The 19,668-nt window shown below is 40.0% G+C and overlaps 2 protein-coding genes across 3 annotated transcripts in view; both read right to left on the bottom strand.

The window, feature by feature from the left end:
• Positions 1-1,129: 1,129 nt before the first annotated feature.
• On the bottom strand, positions 1,130-8,777 carry gpr37a (G protein-coupled receptor 37a). Of its 2 annotated transcripts, XM_066669938.1 has the most exons (3): positions 8,647-8,777; positions 7,495-8,552; positions 1,130-3,932 (listed from the first exon to the last, which is right to left on the bottom strand). In XM_066669938.1, exons 2-3 carry the CDS (start codon positions 8,398-8,400, stop codon positions 3,111-3,113), a joined length of 1,728 nt encoding a protein of 575 aa, XP_066526035.1. In that variant the 5' UTR covers positions 8,401-8,552; positions 8,647-8,777; the 3' UTR covers positions 1,130-3,110. The 2 variants fall into 2 exon arrangements, with proteins under 2 accessions (XP_066526035.1, XP_066526034.1); XM_066669937.1 differs by having other exon boundaries at positions 7,495-8,772.
• A 3,131-nt stretch (positions 8,778-11,908) lies between these two features.
• The window catches only part of pot1 (protection of telomeres 1 homolog), a 43,668-nt gene continuing 35,908 nt past the window's right edge, over positions 11,909-19,668 (bottom strand). Inside the window, exons 11-20 of the mRNA XM_066669023.1 lie at positions 16,759-16,928; positions 16,463-16,557; positions 16,285-16,314; positions 15,970-16,126; positions 14,458-14,651; positions 14,201-14,336; positions 13,503-13,585; positions 13,267-13,361; positions 13,069-13,174; positions 11,909-12,790 (exon numbers count right to left, since the gene is read on the bottom strand). Of these exons, the coding sequence (XP_066525120.1) occupies positions 12,681-12,790; positions 13,069-13,174; positions 13,267-13,361; positions 13,503-13,585; positions 14,201-14,336; positions 14,458-14,651; positions 15,970-16,126; positions 16,285-16,314; positions 16,463-16,557; positions 16,759-16,928 (1,176 nt within the window). The 3' untranslated portion in view covers positions 11,909-12,680. The remainder of the gene's footprint in view (positions 12,791-13,068; positions 13,175-13,266; positions 13,362-13,502; positions 13,586-14,200; positions 14,337-14,457; positions 14,652-15,969; positions 16,127-16,284; positions 16,315-16,462; positions 16,558-16,758; positions 16,929-19,668) is intronic.

Below are 19,668 nucleotides of genomic sequence, written 5' to 3'. Positions count from 1 at the left end.
GTCCTCAGTGGACACAAAATGTCTTAGGAATTTGGGACGCTGCTGTATGCTTTCTAACCACTGCAGCTGAACCTACAGCACTCCCGATCAATTTGTGTGAAGTTTGTGTTTTGAGTGTATTCTACTCTGTGCTAATATATGTCTCCTCAAGCTCTCAAAGCCACATGCTTTGTCTGTGTTGTTTGCTGCAAGCTGTTCTATAAACTGGCTTTTGCTATGACAGTATCTTTTGTTCCCAGTGAAGAGAGATAATTACCTGTTTAGAACAGTTTCATCAATTTCTTTGTCACAGTTAGTTTAAGCGGAATCCACGTCTCCACGTCATGTGGTATTATTATTTAAAAAGCCCTGAGGCATCATAGGGCAGTGCATCAAAGGCTGGCTGGCAGCAAGCTTACAGTACACGATGGTCAGCGCTCTATAGTACTGTGTCTCTATCCTGCTCCAGTGCACCGATTATTCTGCACAGATTGAAGCATTTACTGTTCCAACACATTTCGATCCTGAAGAGCTTTATAATCAGTTGATGAGCTGGACCAAGTGGTGCAATAAAGAATGGCGAGAAGAAACTGTGCAGGGCACAGGCTCCCACTGTGCAGAATAAAGAAACACTGCTCTACAACACTAAATCTATTATGACACCATATGAACCAAAACCTGGAACTTAACAAGACTGAATGTGTTTGAGATTCCTTGAAGTGTGAGAACCAGAAAATCCATTCACATTCTCTGACTGAAAATGTTCCTCTCTCATTTCTCTGAAAAGCTGAAAACACATCTCCCAAAAAGAATAGAAGGTTGTACTGGTGTTGGATGATTTGCTCTTTATCACAAATGCCACTCCAATTTTTCACAGAAGTATTGGGTCCACAGTCCAATTCAGGTGTTTTTATATCTACCCCTATAGCCCACCTTTACCACTGAACATGGTGATTTTTAGCACGAGTGCAACTGCTCCAAAGCATCCAAATTCATTATGTGCTTCAGTCATTTTGTGCTTGTAAAATGCAGAATATTTTTTGTGCACAGTTTAATATCTGCATCGACAGTAGGTGCACACTACATTAGTAGAATTTACTAGTTATAAGGAGGTTCTGAAGACTTTGACATATAGTTTATTTACTGCCACAGTAGATATGACCCAGCCCATGAAAGCCATTGATTAACTGGAACAAGTGAAACTCTCCAATACAGTACTTTATCAAGAACAAGATTAAACACTGCTCTATTGAAGGGTGTTCTACTGTGGGGTATTATACAAACCACAGGCAGATGATTAGAAAACAGAAATAAAATGAACAGCCTTTCAGTTCTCGCTGGAACAAAATGTACCAGCACTCGTTCATCCAGCAAGTGCAGAAATGTGCAATAAGTGAAACTGAAGACAAGTCAAACTGTCCCTCTGAGGCAAACATCCTCAGTACAGACTATAATTACCCAACTCCAGCTGTCCAGTTCACCAAAAACGCTTCCTACATCTTTCCTCACGCCGCCAAGCTCCTTATACATGGCCGCCAGTGACGTCACACAGATCTTTTCATTATGGAGGCCTAATGTTGCTCTGGCAACCAGCTTAAGACAATAGCCTCTGTGTGCACTCGCTAAATACTGTATGCTGTTGATGTCATGCAGGCCAGTTGACCAACGCCTTCACCAAGACTGAACCCTGCAGCCTTGAGAAACAACAAGTTACAACAAGAAAGGCAACAGCACAAATCAAAACTTACCCCAAACACCTGATTTATCAAGTTTCTTTTTTGGCCCAATTAACACTGCATGTGTTGTCCTGTTACTGCTGAATGGTGCAAAAGATAGTGTTCACAGGTCATTCTTTTTATTTCCAATCAAATATGCAATTATGTATATTACCTGAAGAAATGACATATAAAAACATGCACGTAGAAAGTGTAAGTCAAGAGAAATAGGTGAAAAAATAGCTAAAGTTTCCCTAAATATTGAAAGACATGTAATACTATTGAGTATAAGACATGGCACTTCTAACAATCCTTCATGACCCTCACATCAGATAAAGTGCTTCAAATTTTCACCTTTGAGAATGCTTCTGCCCATCTTTCCAATGTTATTAGATAACACTAGGGATCTTAATGGTTGTGTAGCTGTCAGGAAGCAGAATACAAATCTTGATGTGGAGACACAAGACGTGAAAAAAATGTTTTATGGAACAATAAATCTAAATGTAGAATTGGGTATACTTTGATTATTAAAATCAATAAAATTGCAACCAACTTCAAAGCCAGCATTTTGAAGATTTAGCTAAATGCCCTGCAGCATTCTTTGAAAAAACTGGTAGCAAATATCTCAGAAACAAGCTGTAGTAAAGGCCAAGGCACATTTAGATCTGAAAATTTCAATTTTAATTGTTAAGGCTTTATTTTCTACCTTGTAAATAGTTTGTACTTCCTGTTTTACTCCTGTTTTGACTGGAAATTAAATAAATGAAAACTGGTCCCTGCCATTTGCACCTTAATGGAATTTGCTTATATCTAAAACAAAAATATTTTTGTATTGACCTCACGTTTTTATTAAAGTGATATTTTATACTAAAACAACAGCATTTTCAGTGCTTTAAAATGACAACTGAAATGCAATATATAGAAATTCTGTTATGCTAACAAATACAACTTATACACAATACATACATCATAGGGGAGTCAGGCTTAGCTTTTAACTGATTCATAAGAATCACCATTTTCAATTACGACACAACATATTCACTACCAGCTACTTTCAACATAATTTTTCCAAACTTCAATAGTGCTTAAATGTAAATGTTCAATTTAAGGTAAAATGGGGGGGGAGGGCCACAGTGCAATAGTGCAATAAAATAGAAATGGTGAGTAATTCATGATCACTAGGAACTCAATGTGAAACTACAGATAATGTTTTTCTTCCATGGTTTTCTTCTGTAAACAGCAAAGGACAGTTAGATTACCACCATCTGTCCTGTCATAAATGCATGGCTCTATGTCCCTATAATCAAAAGATAAAATACTACATTTTGCCAGCTTAGGTCAACAAATGAATTGGAGCCTTTTATAAATTGCCCTCTGTGTGGGATATCACATAGGGCGTGGGTAAAATGAACCCCCCTAGCAGTGTGTGCCCACCGCTGTGTAGCTAGAGGTCTCCCTGCGCATGGTACTGAACGGAGAAAGCTCCAGTTCTGTGGTGCACTCGTGTTCGTTATCGTCGCTAGTCGTTGTGGACGATTTGGGTGGTCCACACTCCTCCCAGCAGCAGCAGCAGCAGTCCAGGAAGGCCCGACCAAAGGGTCTGCACAGGGCCAGGAGCAGCACTGGTGTGACAGCGGACTTGCAGAACAACAGCATCTGACTGACCAGGTGCATGATGTCCAGGGTGCGGCGCGGCACTCCCGTGGCCATGTAGACAGACATAATGTTGCAGATGTTCTCAGGGATTGCACAGAAGCCATAGAGGATGGCTAGTGCCACCACCATGCAGTTCATTTGGCTCTCGAGCTGGATTTGCTTGCGGTTGCCCCTCACGCTCGCTCGCTCAGCCTTGCGGATCTTCTGCGCCGTCACCACAGAGCTGATGATGGTGAAGATGGTGGGCAAACAGAAGTAGCAGCCGAAGTACCACCAGAGACGAGCGCCGTTGTAGGTCAAGCCCAATACGTACAGGGTGTCGGGAAGAGCTGTGGAGATACGCACAATGCAGCGCTCACAGGGGGTCACTTCTGGGGGCTCGCTGTCCTCTCTCACCAGCTGGTGGATCAAGAGTTCTGGCAGAGCCAGCAGGAGAGCTCCAATCCAGATGACCGCCAGTTTGGCCGCAGTGGATGCACAGTTCTCAATCATCTCGTAATACATCTGCACATTAGAAGCTGCACGGAAACGGTCGATGCATAAGGCGCAAAGAGTGAAAGTAGTCACTCCTAGGGAAGCCACCTGGAATGAAAAGACATGAAACATTAAGCAAAATAATACATACATACACACATTCACTTTTCTAATTTCATAGCTACGGTTGTAGTCCTGAGGCTAGGTACAAATGCTTTATATTTAGTAAATGTTAAAAGTAAAAAAACATATATGGCTGCACATGCAAAAGTCATACACCCTTTAAAACCCTCAGAATATAATTAGCTCATGCATTCATTCATTATCTGTAAGCGCTTATCCAGTTCAGGGTCGTGGTGGGTCCAGAGCCTACCTGGAATCATTGGGCGCAAGGCGGGAATACACCCTGGAGGGGGCTAATTAGCTCAGGTTTTACTTAATTCATTAGGCATGGTCATACAGGTTGAGGAATGCCATTATGAATTTTCAACTGATGACATGATGTATTTTTACGCTGTACAGTACCAGTCAAATGTTTGGACACACCCACTTAGGGAGTGTTTCCTTTGTTTTGGGCCATTTTCCACATATTGTGAATGTACAGTACCAGTCAAAGCACTGAACATCTTCTCATTCAATGGTTGTTCATTATTTTCTATGTTGTAAATGATTATGGAAGACATTAAAACTATGAAGGAACACATATGGAATTATGTAGTAAACAAAAAGTGTTAAACAAACCAGAATATATTTTATACTTTAGATTCTTCAAAGTAGCCTCCTTTTGCTTTGATGAGAGCTTTCCACACTCTTGGTGTTTTCTCAATCAGCTTCATGAGGTCATCACCTGGAATGGCTTGCAGTGAACAGCTGTGGCCTCGTCAAGAGTTAATTTGTAGAACTGTTTACCTTCTTAATGTGTTTGAGATGATAACTTGGGATGTGCAGAGGTAGGGGCTGGAACACAGTTCTCTACAGTGAATAACCCTATTCCACCAATGACTAATGAGAAGATGTGTCCAAACCTTTGACTGGTACCGTAGTTGTTCTATACATAAACACCACATGGATTTTTTTTCTGGATACAGACCATTATTTTACTACGGTTGACAGGTATGTGGAGGATAGAAATTTTCTGAGGACATTCACCCCTTTGTATTGTAGCATCAACCATGATTCTCAGCACAAACTGTGTTAGGCACTGTGCACAGACACACATACATACACACACACATTTCCAATTAACCACTCAATCCTTTCCTAACTCAAGTTAAATGCATGCACAAACCCAGAATGAACTCTAAACACTGCAGTGTTGGGATTCCTTTACCCTCAATTATGTCTTACAGCCTGATTCATGCCCTGCCTAAAACCACATGTTTTTCACATAGCTGACCTTCCAGGTCTGACCACTTATAAACAAACGAGATATCTCCAGACAGGGCCAGGCTAGCCTTGTTAACTGCAGATGACAAACTGTGTTTCTGTGCACAGTAACTGTCCTTCCACTCACTATACGTTTCCCAGAAGGCCCTTCAACATGACTTCTTCCATATGTGCTCTGAAAGAAGGTGTAAACATGGTGTGTTTTGGCACAGCCTGTGGAACTGTCAGATATTTCACTGCTTGGGCCTGGCTTTAATGTGTTTTTCTCTTCACAGAGGAAGAGCAAGAAATGTAATTTCTAGAATGACAAGACTGATCAATCAATCATCATCATCATCATCATCATCATCATCATGTTGATAATGAATTGGCCAACATCTACAGATCAACATATAGCCAGTTAGATTATCCTTGCTCTATAACCAGCTATACTTGAATGATGCTGCTTTAACTATCCCAAATCATGTAGCTCCATAATTGTTATTTTTTAAAAATATTATCCATTTTTTGATCAACAGAATGGTCTTTTCTTTTACAGACAGTCATGATATACTCATTGTGAATTTGGCTAATATAAAGTCATGGATATGTGTTTGGTGCTGCTATGTTTCCTGTGCTCATTTAGCCCCGTCAATGTTACCTTTTCTTTTTCTTTAAATGTTAGTAAAATTGAATAATCTCTCAATCTGTTTGTACTGAAATCAGACTCTGTTAAAATCAATGAATGCTGCCTCCTTAAAAGATTTCAAAAGGTATTCATAGACACGCAGATCAAAGATAGAGTTCAAACTGACTCAACAGACACGAACTAACACTGTGGTAACTGTGTGCAATAATGACTTGGGTTTGGGGAGTAACCTCTACAGGCGTGAAAGCAGATTTTTCAGGGCTGAATGAGCTTTGTCTATTGCACAAATGTCCCCGAGCTCCCCTCTAATCATCCCTAATTAATTACATGATTAGAGTCCCTTTTAGCATGACGACAGAACACGCTCATTATGTTCTTTACATAGTAAAGCACTGAGGTCCTAACTCTGCCATTACAGAAACTGCATGTGTCGCTGCTCAGTATGTTAATGTTTGTAAGCAATAAAGACAATTAGCCTTTAGCCTGTCAGTAATTTGACAGGAAATTATCTGCCTCACAACGAATTACCTCAATAAACAAAAAAGGCTTATGCAAATTTGGGTGGATACTAACTTGTCTTCTGTTAGGATACAGATGTGAAACTGTATACAATAGATAGACAGCTATAGATGTTTAGTCCATGTTTATGGCAGAGTATCCAGCTTAGAATGGCTTAATGCTCCAAGCTCTTAGATTAGACGGTCCTACTGAGAATGAGGGGCAACAAAGGGACTATATCAACCATAATATCTAAATCTCATGGGCTGCATCCGTCTAAACTACACTTAACCCATTTTGCACTTATCACTGCACTTTTAAACATGAATGTTGCATACATGCTTTAAAGTGAATCTGTATGCAGTAGGTGTAAACGCTGGTTCAGATTTAGGGCAGTACTTTGACACCAGCCAGCACTGTCCCCCTGTACCGCATGATTCAGTCTTAATTCTGCCCTCAGGCAATGCCACTGTCTCTTTGTGTCTGAGAGAGACACACCCCTCACACCATACATCCAACAGAGACAGAACACTACAGCACATCTCAGGCCTCCTTTACAACAGCCACACCTGCCTTATTAAGTGACCATTTCTGGTCTGCTTTGTTCCGTTTGGTAAATAAAGGGGAATGTAATGATGATACTGACCATGAAAGTGAAGACAATGTCATGAGAAAATGCAGAGCACAATTTCATTTTCATTTTCTCTACAAATGTATTTCAGTCTATAAAAATTATAGAATCTCTTACAGTATTAAACAGACTCAGCTGCTCCTCCAAGCCAGATCTGTTATGGTTAATATAGTCAGTAAGTGATTTGTTTATTTTATCTGTTTGCCAGTCTCAAGGCCTTAAAACCCTACATAATAAACCACAAATGGCTTAAGCACATACTGTATAAACACTGCACGGAATTAATCTGCCAGTCAGTCTTCATTGTTCCCAGGGGAGAATGCCTAATGGTTCCATTGTAACGTCCAGGTTTATATGTAAATATGTAGACAAATGTAATGGCATTCTATATTATCATATTATATTAAGAAAATTGACTTTTTTAGAGAAAAAACATTTTGATTTGATTAGGTTGATTAATTTATAGGAACTAGACTCTCAAGAACATCAATTACACATCAGACCATTTTTACAGTGCACACATTTACCTCAATATAGGGCACTATTTTGCAGGAGAACTCTCCCAGCAGCCAGTCTTTGGTGAGCTCATGGAAAATGACCAGAGGAAGACAGAAGAAGATGATGAGGAAGTCCCACAGGGCCAGGTTGGCGAGCAGAGAGTTGGAGATGCTGCGCATGTAGTAGTTGTGGCACACTATGCACATGATTGCTATGTTTCCGATTATGCCCACGATGAAGATAATTACGGCGATGAACATGACGGCATAGGCACCGTAGGACTCGCTCGTGAGCGGATAAAAGGGGTTTTTAACCTCAGGTTTCTTGGGCCGAGTGTTAATGGGGACGAAAGGCGTGAAAAGTTCGTAGTCATCTTCGGGTTCCGTGAACAAGCCGTTATCTGTAGTGAAACCAAACGGGGGCAGAGTGGACTGGTTCTGGGCTAAAGGCTTAGGGAGGTATTCCGGCTTTTGAGCGGTACTGGAGTTCTCTGCTGAGGGTTGAGGTCTTGTTTTGGCGGGGCTGCTCTTTCCAGCCCCTCGTTTGTGTCGGTGGCGTGGACTAAGCTCTAACTCTGAGTGGGCAGGGGACACTGTGTAATGCCTATGTGTGTAAGGGGCTGTTTGAGAGAGGTTTTCTGCTGTTAGCTGAAGTGCTCCACCGCCAATAGCCCTTTCGACACCTGTAACCTTCCCTGGGTCAGTTTTCGACCTCAGACTGGCTCCGTCTCCCGCGGTGAGCGTCGAAGCGCCCTCAGTTTGTACATCGTCTCTGTCCACGTCGTTTGAGACTCCACCTAGAGCCAGAAACTCAGAAGTTCTGTCCACTTCACAGCCGTGCTTACTTTGTCTACATTTCACACTGCTCCCGTTCAGAACCGTCGAAAGTTCACAACATATCAGTAAACAAAGTAACCGCTTCAGCTGGACTCCCATGATGTCACTCACTGTACCTTCTTCAGACCATAGTCAGTATCCCAGATTTATTCATCCGCTATGTTCAGAGATGTCCAAGTGCTAGTCATTATTCCCACTGCTCTGTGACTACAGCCCGAGGAGCTGGACGCCTGTACAGAGGTCCAGGAAAACTGTACAAACATGATTTACACTTTGGTAACCGAAAGAAAATAAATCTGTAAGGAAAGCCCTCAAAAATGAAAAAGAAAACAAAAACAAAAATACCCTCAAGGCCACCGCGTCCTCACAGATTTGAAAGAGTCCTCATGTGCAGAGCTCTGGGTGACGGGGCACTGGAGCCGGGCACTGACTCAGACATTCAGGCTTCTGCTGCTGAGGCTCCCAGGGAGGCGCCTGCTGGACTGACGGACGGACAGATACACAGACACAGACACTTATACACACACCTGCAGAAAGAGCGCCACTCTGTGGAGAATTACAGCACATTTAATGCACAGTCGAACAGGCACTTCGCACACCCACAAAACTCTCAGAGCCAAAATCACAACAAATGCAGACGAATGTTTACAAATGCAGTGCAGCTATGGCCAAATCTGCTGCAGTTTAACTTTACTGATAAATATGCCTTTCAGAATAAGCATGCTTTACTTTTAATGACTTGTAAATACAGGGGTTGGACAATGAAAACCTGGTTTTAGACCACAATAATTAGTATGGTGTATGGTGTAGGGCCTCCTTTTGCAGCCAATACAGCGTCAATTCGTCTTGGGAATGACGTATACAAGTCCTGCACAGTGGTCAGAGGGATTTTAAGCCATTCTTCTTGCAGGATAGTGGCCAGGTCACTACGTGATGCTGGTGGAGGAAAACATTTCCTGACTCGCTCCTCCAAAACACCCCAAAGTGACTCAATAATATTTAGATCTGGTGACTGTGCAGGCCATGGGAGATGTTCAACTTCACTTTCATGTTCATCAAACCAATCTTTCACCAGTCTTGCTGTGTACTGGTGCATTGTCGTCCTGATACACGGCACCGCCTTCAGGATTCAATGTTTGAACCATTGGATGCACATGGTCTTACTGGTGCAATGTGCAATTAATGAAGATTGGCCACCAGGCTGCTCCAATTTAGCCATGAAACCTCCCACACTAAAATGACAGATCGATAGGTTCAATGTTTTCATTGCTTATCACAAGGCAATTACACAGTTATCACGGTGACAAAGTACAGTATACACACACACATATATATTAAGCAAATTGTTATGGAACAGTTAATTGTAATAGGATTAGTTTTAGCTCTGGCTCTAGTTAGTATTATACAAACGTATTATATATGAACATTTGGCAAAATATTGTTCCTGTACAAAGAAAAACACGCATCTCCAATTAATAGCAACTTCACAGAATTAACTTTCAGTGTAAGTCGGTGTAAAATATTTAATTCAAAGTAATTTTTGAACATTTCTGTTTGTCCATTATTCATGTAATTTTTAAAAAATGATGCTGTGTTCAAATGAAATAAACAGACAAAAATGGACATAAATGATTTTGGTTGGACAGCAATGATATACAGATATTATCTATATAGTATTTCATATATATATATATATATATATATATATATATATATATATATATATATACATATAGTAGCATAGTTGCATTTAATTTAGCTTTTTGCATATAGATATGTACAGGGAGTAAAATGTACAGCAGAAATATAGAGAATTGTTACAGAAAACAGAATGTATAAGTATGTAAAAGAATGCAGCAGAAGTGTTAAACTAAATAGAACATATTTAAATTGGTGCCGTATCTACAGTATTGTCCTTTCATGCTGGTGCAGTGGTGGAGGTCAGCATTGGGATGCTTGCTAAGAAGATGCTGGATATGAGCCGAGTGATTCTGGCCCTCTACCTCCTCCTGGATGGCAGGAGGTTATACAGTGTGTGACTAGGGTGGAAGGGGTCCCTGATGATGTTCGCCACCTTGCTCAGACAGTGCTGCCTGTAGAGGTCTCTGATGGCAGAGAGCTGAGCACCAGTGAAGCACTGAGCACTCTTCACCATGCTCTGTAGGGCTTTCCTGTCAGCCACAGTGGAGCTGCCATACAGTCATACAGTTGTTCAGGATACTATCTATAGTGCACCAGTAAAACTTTGTGAGGACCTCAGATGATCCTTTTTTCAGTCTTGACAAGATATAAAGGTGCTGCAGCAGCACCTTTTTTTAAATATACTAGGTGCTCCACTGATGTAGATTGGAGAGTGTGCATTGTTCTTTTTCCAGTAGTCCACAATGAGCTGTTTGGTTTTGAGAAACAGGTTATTGGAAGAACACAGTGCTGTAAGTTGGGCAGACCAATGTTGTGTCATCTGCAAAATTAATAATGATGTCAGAGCTATTCAGAATCAGAGTCACGGTTGAACAGAGCAAAGAGCAGAGGATTCTGAACACAGCCCTGTGCCACATCAGTGTTCAGAGTGAGGCTGGAGAACGGCTCTGGAGAACACATGATATTTAATAATGTCACTTTTATTTTCCTGGACATAGTGTTTTTTTCTTCAATCCAAATAATCAGCTCATTAACTTCTCTTTCTGAACTTAAGTGGGTGAGAATATGGGACAGGCAATAGTTTGTATTTTAAAAAACTCATTGCATAGAGAACTGAGACAGTGAGTTTTAATGTTAAACGCCATCAGTGCAACAATGAACTAGTAGTAATGTAATAAGGTGTTTTCAAAAGAGATTATATATAGACTTTCAGAAAACAGAATAAAGTATGAGGAAAACTCCTATAAGATTTAGCTAACAAGGCAGTATTAACAAAATAGGCCATGTTTTGGAAATGATTTAAAATGTGCCTCTGAGCTCTCTACTATGTGAGTGCTCATCAGTTCAGTCCCCAGAGACCCTACATTATCCCTAGTACCTGTAGCAGACACACTGTAGGCAGAAGGTGTTAACACCACACGAGCAGTGCAGTAGGAGGCGTTTCCAGAAAGACAGACAGAAAAAGTGAGAGGAAGAAAAAAAAAAGAGTAAGAAAAAGCAATGGAAGACCCTGAGGCAGATTGTTTTGTTCAGGGGTTGGGAGGCGAGCTGAAAATGTAAACTGTTTGGCTCCCTCAGGGCTGCATTATTTGGGATTTGCAATGGCAGAGTTATGTGATCAAAAGAACAACACAGCAAACTGTCAGCTGTAATCTTAAAAAACATTTTCACCCACATCAGATGAATGATTTCGAAACTGCAGCACATTTTGTTCACCGTTCAGCCCTATTTTAGCCCATCAAAGGTGTCAGAGCAGTCTGAGGCGATTTTGGCTTTGCAGCTGTTTGGCAGGTCTTTTGAAGCAAGTGTCTTAGGTGTATTTTTCTTTCGTGGTCTGCTGTTAGTGTCTGACAATAAAAGGGCTAAAGAAACGTGAAAGCAAGTAGAGCAGAGCAAAGTAAGGAGAACCAATGCATCAGGCATGCCTCTATTTTATTTATTTATTTATTTTTAGAAAGAAGGAACTGATGTGTTAGGCAATGGCAAAAAAAAACACCACCCTCATTGGTCAGCTCTTGAAAAACTGACTCAAGAACATTCTGGCATGTTTTAAAATGAAAAAGTGATATAGAGTATAGAACATCCTTCAATTTGTATAATTTGTGCTTTTTCCTACTATGGATTAAACTAAGATTTCTGCACCACTAACAGGCAAACTGCAGACAGCATTCCAATATGGGTAGTAGACATAAAAAAAAGAAACCCTCAGTGTCTCCTTAGATCCAAAGAAAAAATGTAAACTTTCAATTTGGTGAATACTAAATAAAAACAAAATAAAGTGTACACACATAATATTGCCACTCTCATTCACAATGTGGTGTATGTGGAGATATATAATGGCAACAGGAAAAACTTGTACTGAGCACATTCTGACAAGGCTTGTTATTGCCCATATTTTCAGATTTAGACCAGTCATAAAGACAGTCTGTGTGTTTGTAGGAACTACAGGTTCATTAAATGAATTTGCAATTGCACACAAAACTGTATAAGATCCCATTTAAACATATTTACATTTCTTTACAAAAAAAAAGACACTCATCCGTCAAAGCTTCCCACATTCTCAGCTCCTCCTGTTGCCATTTTAGTGATTTGACCTTCATATGTCAGTTTGTCAGATGTCTCACTGAGGTTATTTATTTATTTATTTATTGTCAGTAGCTGTGTCATTGTAGCTTTTAAACTGGAATCCTTCAGGGAAAAATGAAGTCAGAAAAAAAGGTCATTCCTTATTGAGGAGTCTAGAAATTCTTCTTGCTTTCTGTGTTTTTGATCTGGTAGCACACTTGAGTCCTGCCATTCTCCTTTGCAGTATAGGTAATGAGACAGAGTTCCAGCCATGGGCGCTCTTCTGTGGGAAGGGAGCAGGAAAAAAAGGACTACTTTGATCGAAAAATCAAAGATAAAGTGCAAAGCCTGTAGACTGATTAAATAAAACATGTCACAGCTGGTTTACTTCATGTTAATTTCATGTTGTGTGTTTAAAAGCTTTATCATGCATTACTAAGTCTAACCGTATTAACATTCTCTCACTACAATACCCAATGTGCATTAAGCAAATACATCTTACAATTACAAGTGTCTTACTGATTCAGTAATCTTGACCACAACAGGTCGCAGTGATCTTACCCATGCTACTCCCTGGTGGCTGAAGCGTGTCCATTATGGTCTGCACCTTGTCTTGCAAATGCTGACTGGCCGATATGTCAGCATAAGAGACATGAAAGAACTTCTCCTAATAAGTAAATGCAAAAGAATATTGCATGAAGCAGATACACATACAAATTTGATTACACTCATTGGCTTTAAAAGAGTCATTTCACTTACAGCATCCTCCCAGAGCCAAGCCTCAACTGTGCTGGTCTCATCCTCAAGCTCAAACTTCATCAGCAGTGCATACTGCATCAGTTGTACTCCAAGAGCTGAGAGAGTAAAGAGAGGGGGAGAGGGGACAAAAAAAGATTAAGATTGTATCACTTATAGTACATTTTATCATTGGAATAACGTTTAAAAGATAACCTAAGGAGAGTGTCAAAAGGTATAAATATTAAGAGGCACACTACCTTTGGCTACACCTTGTTCATCCCACACCTCCACTCCAGAAACTTCAGGTTCGACAAACAAGCACTGAGTGCACTGTTTACAGCTGTAACACACACAGAAGAGCACATCATGTAAAACTGTAAGAGGAAAAGAAGAACCTTCAGCACTAAAAATATTTTCTGGAAAGTTTTCTATGAAGACAACTTAGTCTTTGAATAAACAAAAACCTGTAAGCTTTCCTTGAAAAAATGGAACAGCTGTTAACATGTACTGGCTGACATTGGGTAGTTCTGGGGTTAAAGTGAATTACACAATACTTGAACATAAAGTAGCTGTGATGAAAAGCACAAACACTTGGTGGAAGAAACTGTACATATGGCATACCATCTGAGCCAAAGCCTTTTAGAATCAATTTTCCTGGATATTTTGGGTCCAGGTGTAAGATGGCAAAATTTCACATATAATTATTATTACATTAATAAATTTAAATAAATTAATTATCGTCCAGGCGAACGATTGTAAGTCGTTTTGGCCCAAATGTATGACATACGGGTGTGACTACTGTACACATTTATCCACACCATTTTGAAATGATTTAAACAAATTGTCACTGTAGCTTCTGACATTCTCTGACACTGACATTCTCATCTTTGAAAGTTTGCAAGTCGAAGATTCGTAGGTAAAGTGCATTGTCAAACATACTGCAATTGATTCTTACCCATAGAATCTCTTATCTCCACAGAAGAGGAAAGGAGCAGAGAGGTCTAACAATTTCATTCTCCCATCCTCTGACCACACAGGGACAACATTCTTATGAGAGCCAGATATTATACACATCTCGTCCAGGGTCACACCTGGAAAAAAAAGCAGTGACTGCTTGCTGGTCTTGTAAAGCATCTGTCTTTATGAAAGACATCTCTCAATTTGTTGTTTTTTAAACTGATAAACACAGTTCTCTTTCAGGGCCACACTCACCCTGGAGAAAGAGCAGCTGTGAATGAGAGTTATCCAGCACCATGTCACAGGACACATGCATGGTGATGGTTCTGTTGAGCTGAGGGGAGTCCACAGAAGAGGTGACTGCCCAGTGCTCACTGCAGGGCTGGTTGCTACATCTGAGAGTCTCCAGAAACACCTGAGCTATGGACTCATCATCAGGGACATCTTTTCTGTAACAGAGTCACATAAAAAAATGGTGCTTTATTTATGACACCTAGAACATGATCAACCATATCATTATCAGCACCTCGTTGTTCCTGCACTCACAATCAATTCTCTTAGCTCCACTGACCAGACAGGAGGACATTGTAGTTCTACACTGTCAAGGGCATCTAGAAAAACTCACTCCAAATATTACAATAAAGAATGTAGCAAAAACTGAGGCTATATTAATCCAAAACAACAATCAACAACACATCATCATCACAATATTGAACTGTACTGTGTTCTCTGTACACTACATATTATTATTATAACCAGACAGTATAAAGAATGTGGCTAAATATAGTTGCATTTGTATTCTACCTACATTTGAAAATATAATGGTTTATGAAGCTAAATCACTGACGGAAGTATTAGAATCAGAAATTTCAATATATCAGTTGTATATATCTGAAATGTATATATTTATTTATCAGATTTCATTTATATTTCAATTATATTTATATGGCCTTTGATAAACTGACCTTGTGCAAACTAGTGAAATATTAATTCATTCATTGTCTGTAATCGCTTATCCAGTTCAGAACTGCAGTGAGTGCGCAGCCTTCCCGGAATCACTGGGCACAAGGTCGGAACACACCCTGGAGGGGGCGTCAGTCCTTCGCAAGGACACACGCATTCACTCAGACCTGTGGACACTTTTGAGTAACCAATCCACCTACCAAAATGTGTTTTTGGACCATGGGAGGAAACCGGCGTAAACCAATGCAGACACAGGGAGAACACACACAGTCACCCAGAGCAGGGCTTTGAACCCACAACCCCAGGAGCTGTGTGACAGCAAGACTACCTGCTGTCTTTAAAATTCAGATCAATTTCAAATTCAGAAATATTAATGTAGGCCAGAGGTCAACCAATACACTTTATACAATACAGACTTTGTTATAGGTAATAGGTCTTCTCATTATAATTGTACCGCCTCCTGATCTGGGTATCATGGTGTGAAAATGGATTAAAATAAGAGTAAAATATCGCTTCTCACTGTTGTGCACTGGTCATTCTGAAAATGGCTATTCAGGAAGGATGAAAATGGTCGTCTGGCATTTGATCCTTATGGGATTTTGACCAAAGCATGCTACAGACATAAAGACACCAGGGAACTTGAGGAAAAGGGTTATATCACCTGTGAACCCTTTCAAGGTCAGAATACATTGACTGAGACAGTTACTAAATATAACTGAACTGCAACACTGGAAATAAACACATGCTCCTAAATCACATTACAGGAAATCTCTATTACTACATGTAGTGCATTGTAAGGCTTACATTGTCTCACACCGTGGACAGAACAGTTTGAGACACTGGTACAGTTTCTGTGGCTCATATGACTTCACCCGGGCACAAACATGACTAACCACAGGTGGAGTAGACCTCTTCAAATGAGCAATAGACACCTGCTGTAGTGTATGCCCACATGTCCGATCTGAAAAAAAAAAAAAAAAAATAGTAAAAACATACAAGAAATACATTCTGCTCGTGTTTCCAAATTAAAGAAATGGTTCAGAACGCTTTTGAGTAAAATCAATACCAGCGGTTACAGAAATGATCAACCTGATAGCAGATAGATATTTTTTTAATTACCTGTGTATGAGTTTTTAGTGTCTTCTCGATCTGAAACATAAAATGAACACAGGCTGTGTAGTCTGCACCATGGGTTTTAAAAATCACTAATATTTTACCAAAGGGATCCTGTACATAATCAAAAATGATGGTACATCCTTGTGTTTTCTGTGGACTCCAGTAAGAAGCAGATACATACCTGCAGCCTCTGGAGGAGTATACCACACATCTATAAGAGTGTCATCATTCACCTCTTCTTCACAAGCCAGTTTTCCTGCATGGCTCTCCAACACTCTGGATATGTGCAAATGAGGATTAGCACGTTACAGTGAACATTCTGCCTGCTAAGCTGTGCCCAATTCAAACCAGCCAAAGAACTATTCTCCTCTTCCATGGTTATTTCTGAAAATGAATGCATCATTTCAAACAAACAAAAAAACAACAGTTCTCCCAAGGACTAGAATAATTCATTTTAAAGAGCTGAGTGTTGTGTACCTCTTGAGGTTAAAGAGATCAGGGCTGTGTGAGGGGATGCTTTGCAGGCCCCTGCCATATGAAGTGCCACCATGTAGGTGAAAGCTGAGGTGGAACGGTACGGATGAGGGCTGATCAGGAGGTATCTGAGGCACTGCATGAAGATTGTATAGGCGCAGGAACATGCCAGGCTAAATACCAAAGACACAGAAACAATCAATGCACATATCTCAATAAAATGGATAGTTCTGTCTCTAAGATTTTATTCCAAGCCCCCTTTTCAAAAATATACATCCACTTCCAATACATACACAACTTCATACAACAAATAAGCTGTTCTTTATCTTATATAATAACAATAATAAGAAGAAGATGCGGCATGGTGGCGCAGCAGGTAGTGTCACAGTCACACATCAGGGACCTGGAGGTTGTGGGTTTGATGTGTTCTCCCTGTGTCCGTGTGGGTGTCCTCCCACAGTCCAAAAATGCATGCGTGTTGCCCTGTGAATGACTGGCACCCCCTCCAGGGTGTGTTCCCGCTTTGTGCCCAATGATTCCAGGTAGGCTCTGGACCCACCGCGACCCTGAACTGGATAAGCGCTTACAGATAATGAATGAATGAATGAATAATAACAATAAGAAGAAACAACAACTATTAGACTTCTGAATATTCCAAGTTGATTTGCAAACAATGCATAACAATAACACTGTCTGACAGAAGCATGTAATATTTTCTATTAATTTAAGCTTTGTTTATTTTATTGTATTATACTGTCACTTTTTTCAAAAGCAGAAAGCCCCTCAATGCTGGATGTTAAACTGATATTACTATGGGGATTTTTCCAATGTACAAATGCAGCTACGTTTAAGCAGTTCAAAAAGACTGCAATTTGCCCAAAATCAAGTTATGCAACCTTTCTCCAGCAGGGAGCAGTCTGGTATAAAAGCTGAATACATTTCTCAGGAAAAGTACAACTTGAGTTTGCGGGCACTCGAGTTACTAAGTGCACATTCTAGATTTTAAAAGATCTGCATAAAAACGGAGAACATTTCTTCCAGTAAACAGTATTTTCTTAATGGAAAAAAAAATATATATATATTTCAGCCAAATACTGAATTCTGTTGCCAGCAGGGGGTGGTGTCTTACTACATTAGTCTTGCTCATCAGTGCTGTGTAATTTATCGGTTCAGCATTTTGCAAATACTCAATGTATAGGTTACCCTAAATATGCTGGAATTATTTTATTACAGATGGTGAAGATAATGATACACAAGTGGTTTGTGACAAGCCGCTACACATCAACAGCAGAAGCAGTAGGTACTACAGGCTACTCTCCATATAAATCGAGGTTCAGTGCACAGAGACCCCAGTGCAGGCATGATCATATGCTATGTAGGCAAAAAAAAAGACACAAAAAGAATTCAAATGGTATACTTAGACTTATGAAGATGCCTTGGGCTACTGAGCATTGATCATCCTCAGTTTCTTAGACCACATTTCGGGTCTTAAAGGAACATCCCCATGATGGTTCTGAATTTCTGAATAGCTAAACTGTAAAGATCTGTGAGACCAAGTAATGATCAGTGAAAAGGTTTTCTTTCATTCTTTTTTGTCTTGGAAAATCCCACATGTACTTCTCTTCCATAAATAGATAAATCATCTCCAAACTATCAAAAAAAAAAAAAAAAAAAAGGTTCAGGCCTCAGGTAACAAACATGTAACCACTTAATGTAACAGCTTCCTGTTGTGTGGCTTAAAGGGGACATATGTATAAAATTCAGAGTATTAGCAAACAGAGACATAAATCAACCCAGTCAGTTTTATATTAAAGTCTGAAAACATGGGATAAAATGTTCAGACTTTTTGGGTCTTAGATACGTAGATGGTAGGCACTTTTGAACGGTCCTGCCTCCTATTGGGAGTATCTCTAATCACAGCACTAGACCCACATTAATGTGAGAGCACGAAGGTGAGGTTAGACAGAGCAAAACAAGCACAACTAATTTTCTGATTAATATGGCGCAAAAAAAAAAAAAAAAAAAAAAAAAACGAGAACAGAGGAGGAAGAGAATCCCCTAAAAACATTGTTTCTGCTCCTCACTATTGGAGTGTTTGAAGTAAACAGAGACTTATACACGTTTTGAGGAACAGGTAATGACACTGATCATTCTGAACAGGGTTATTGGCACAAAAGTATATCAGAGACATTTTAGACCCCTAGAGAACAATATGTCCACTTTAATGCTTTGGGTTTGTGGTTCCTATTACGACTGAAAAACAAACAAATTCTAATCAAACTAATGAATCACATATTTCAAAAAAGTACCCTTCACAACCAATGATCATGAGCAAGTCAACAAGCATTAGGTTGGATCTTGACATTTTAAAACAAAAAACATTTTAAAACAACTGTATATTGTATATTTTTTGTAGAGTGTTTTCTCTAAAACATATATTATTCCAGCCACTTCTTGGCCAATCCCTGGTCATATCCCTATATAGCACATTCTATGCAGTGAACAGTGAATAAGTTAAGAAGTAAAACATTCCCAGTCCAGTGCAGGTGTGTGGCTCCAAAACTGAAGGATCTTCTGACATTAGGGGCAGTGATATGAGCTCAAGAGCGAGCCAGACATAGCAGCCCCCCTTCCTCACTTTGAGTGACATGCAGCAGTCAGAGAGACAAGCTCTGAGAATTTCCATTGTCAGTCTTCCTCTCCTGCATCTGGACAAGCAGAGAACTAGAATACAGCTCAGTCACAGCACTGCATGAAGCTTAAAAATCACTACTCTCTGTACCATTATTTATTAACATTTATTGGTCTCCAATGTCCACGTCTACCTGTAAACAACGATTTAGAAAAATGGATTCCCCCAGAGGATGGCACCAAGGAGGAATTTCAACAGCTTGGGAGGAATAATAGCAATAA

Source organism: Hoplias malabaricus, chromosome 4, assembly GCF_029633855.1.
Source record: "Hoplias malabaricus isolate fHopMal1 chromosome 4, fHopMal1.hap1, whole genome shotgun sequence".
Taxonomy (NCBI): Eukaryota; Metazoa; Chordata; class Actinopteri; order Characiformes; family Erythrinidae; genus Hoplias; species Hoplias malabaricus.
Note: the sequence above shows the minus strand (reverse complement) of the source record. Positions and strands in the feature narration are given on the sequence as shown.

Excerpts from the sequence above, each read along its gene's own strand:
- gpr37a (XM_066669938.1), bottom strand. The coding sequence starts at position 8,400 with ATGGGAGTCCAGCTGAAGCGGTTACTTTGTTTACTGATATGTTGTGAA. Across the intron at positions 3,933-7,494 it reads AAATAGTGCCCTATATTGAG|GTGGCTTCCCTAGGAGTGAC; the intron begins GTAAATGTGTGC and ends TTTTCATTCCAG.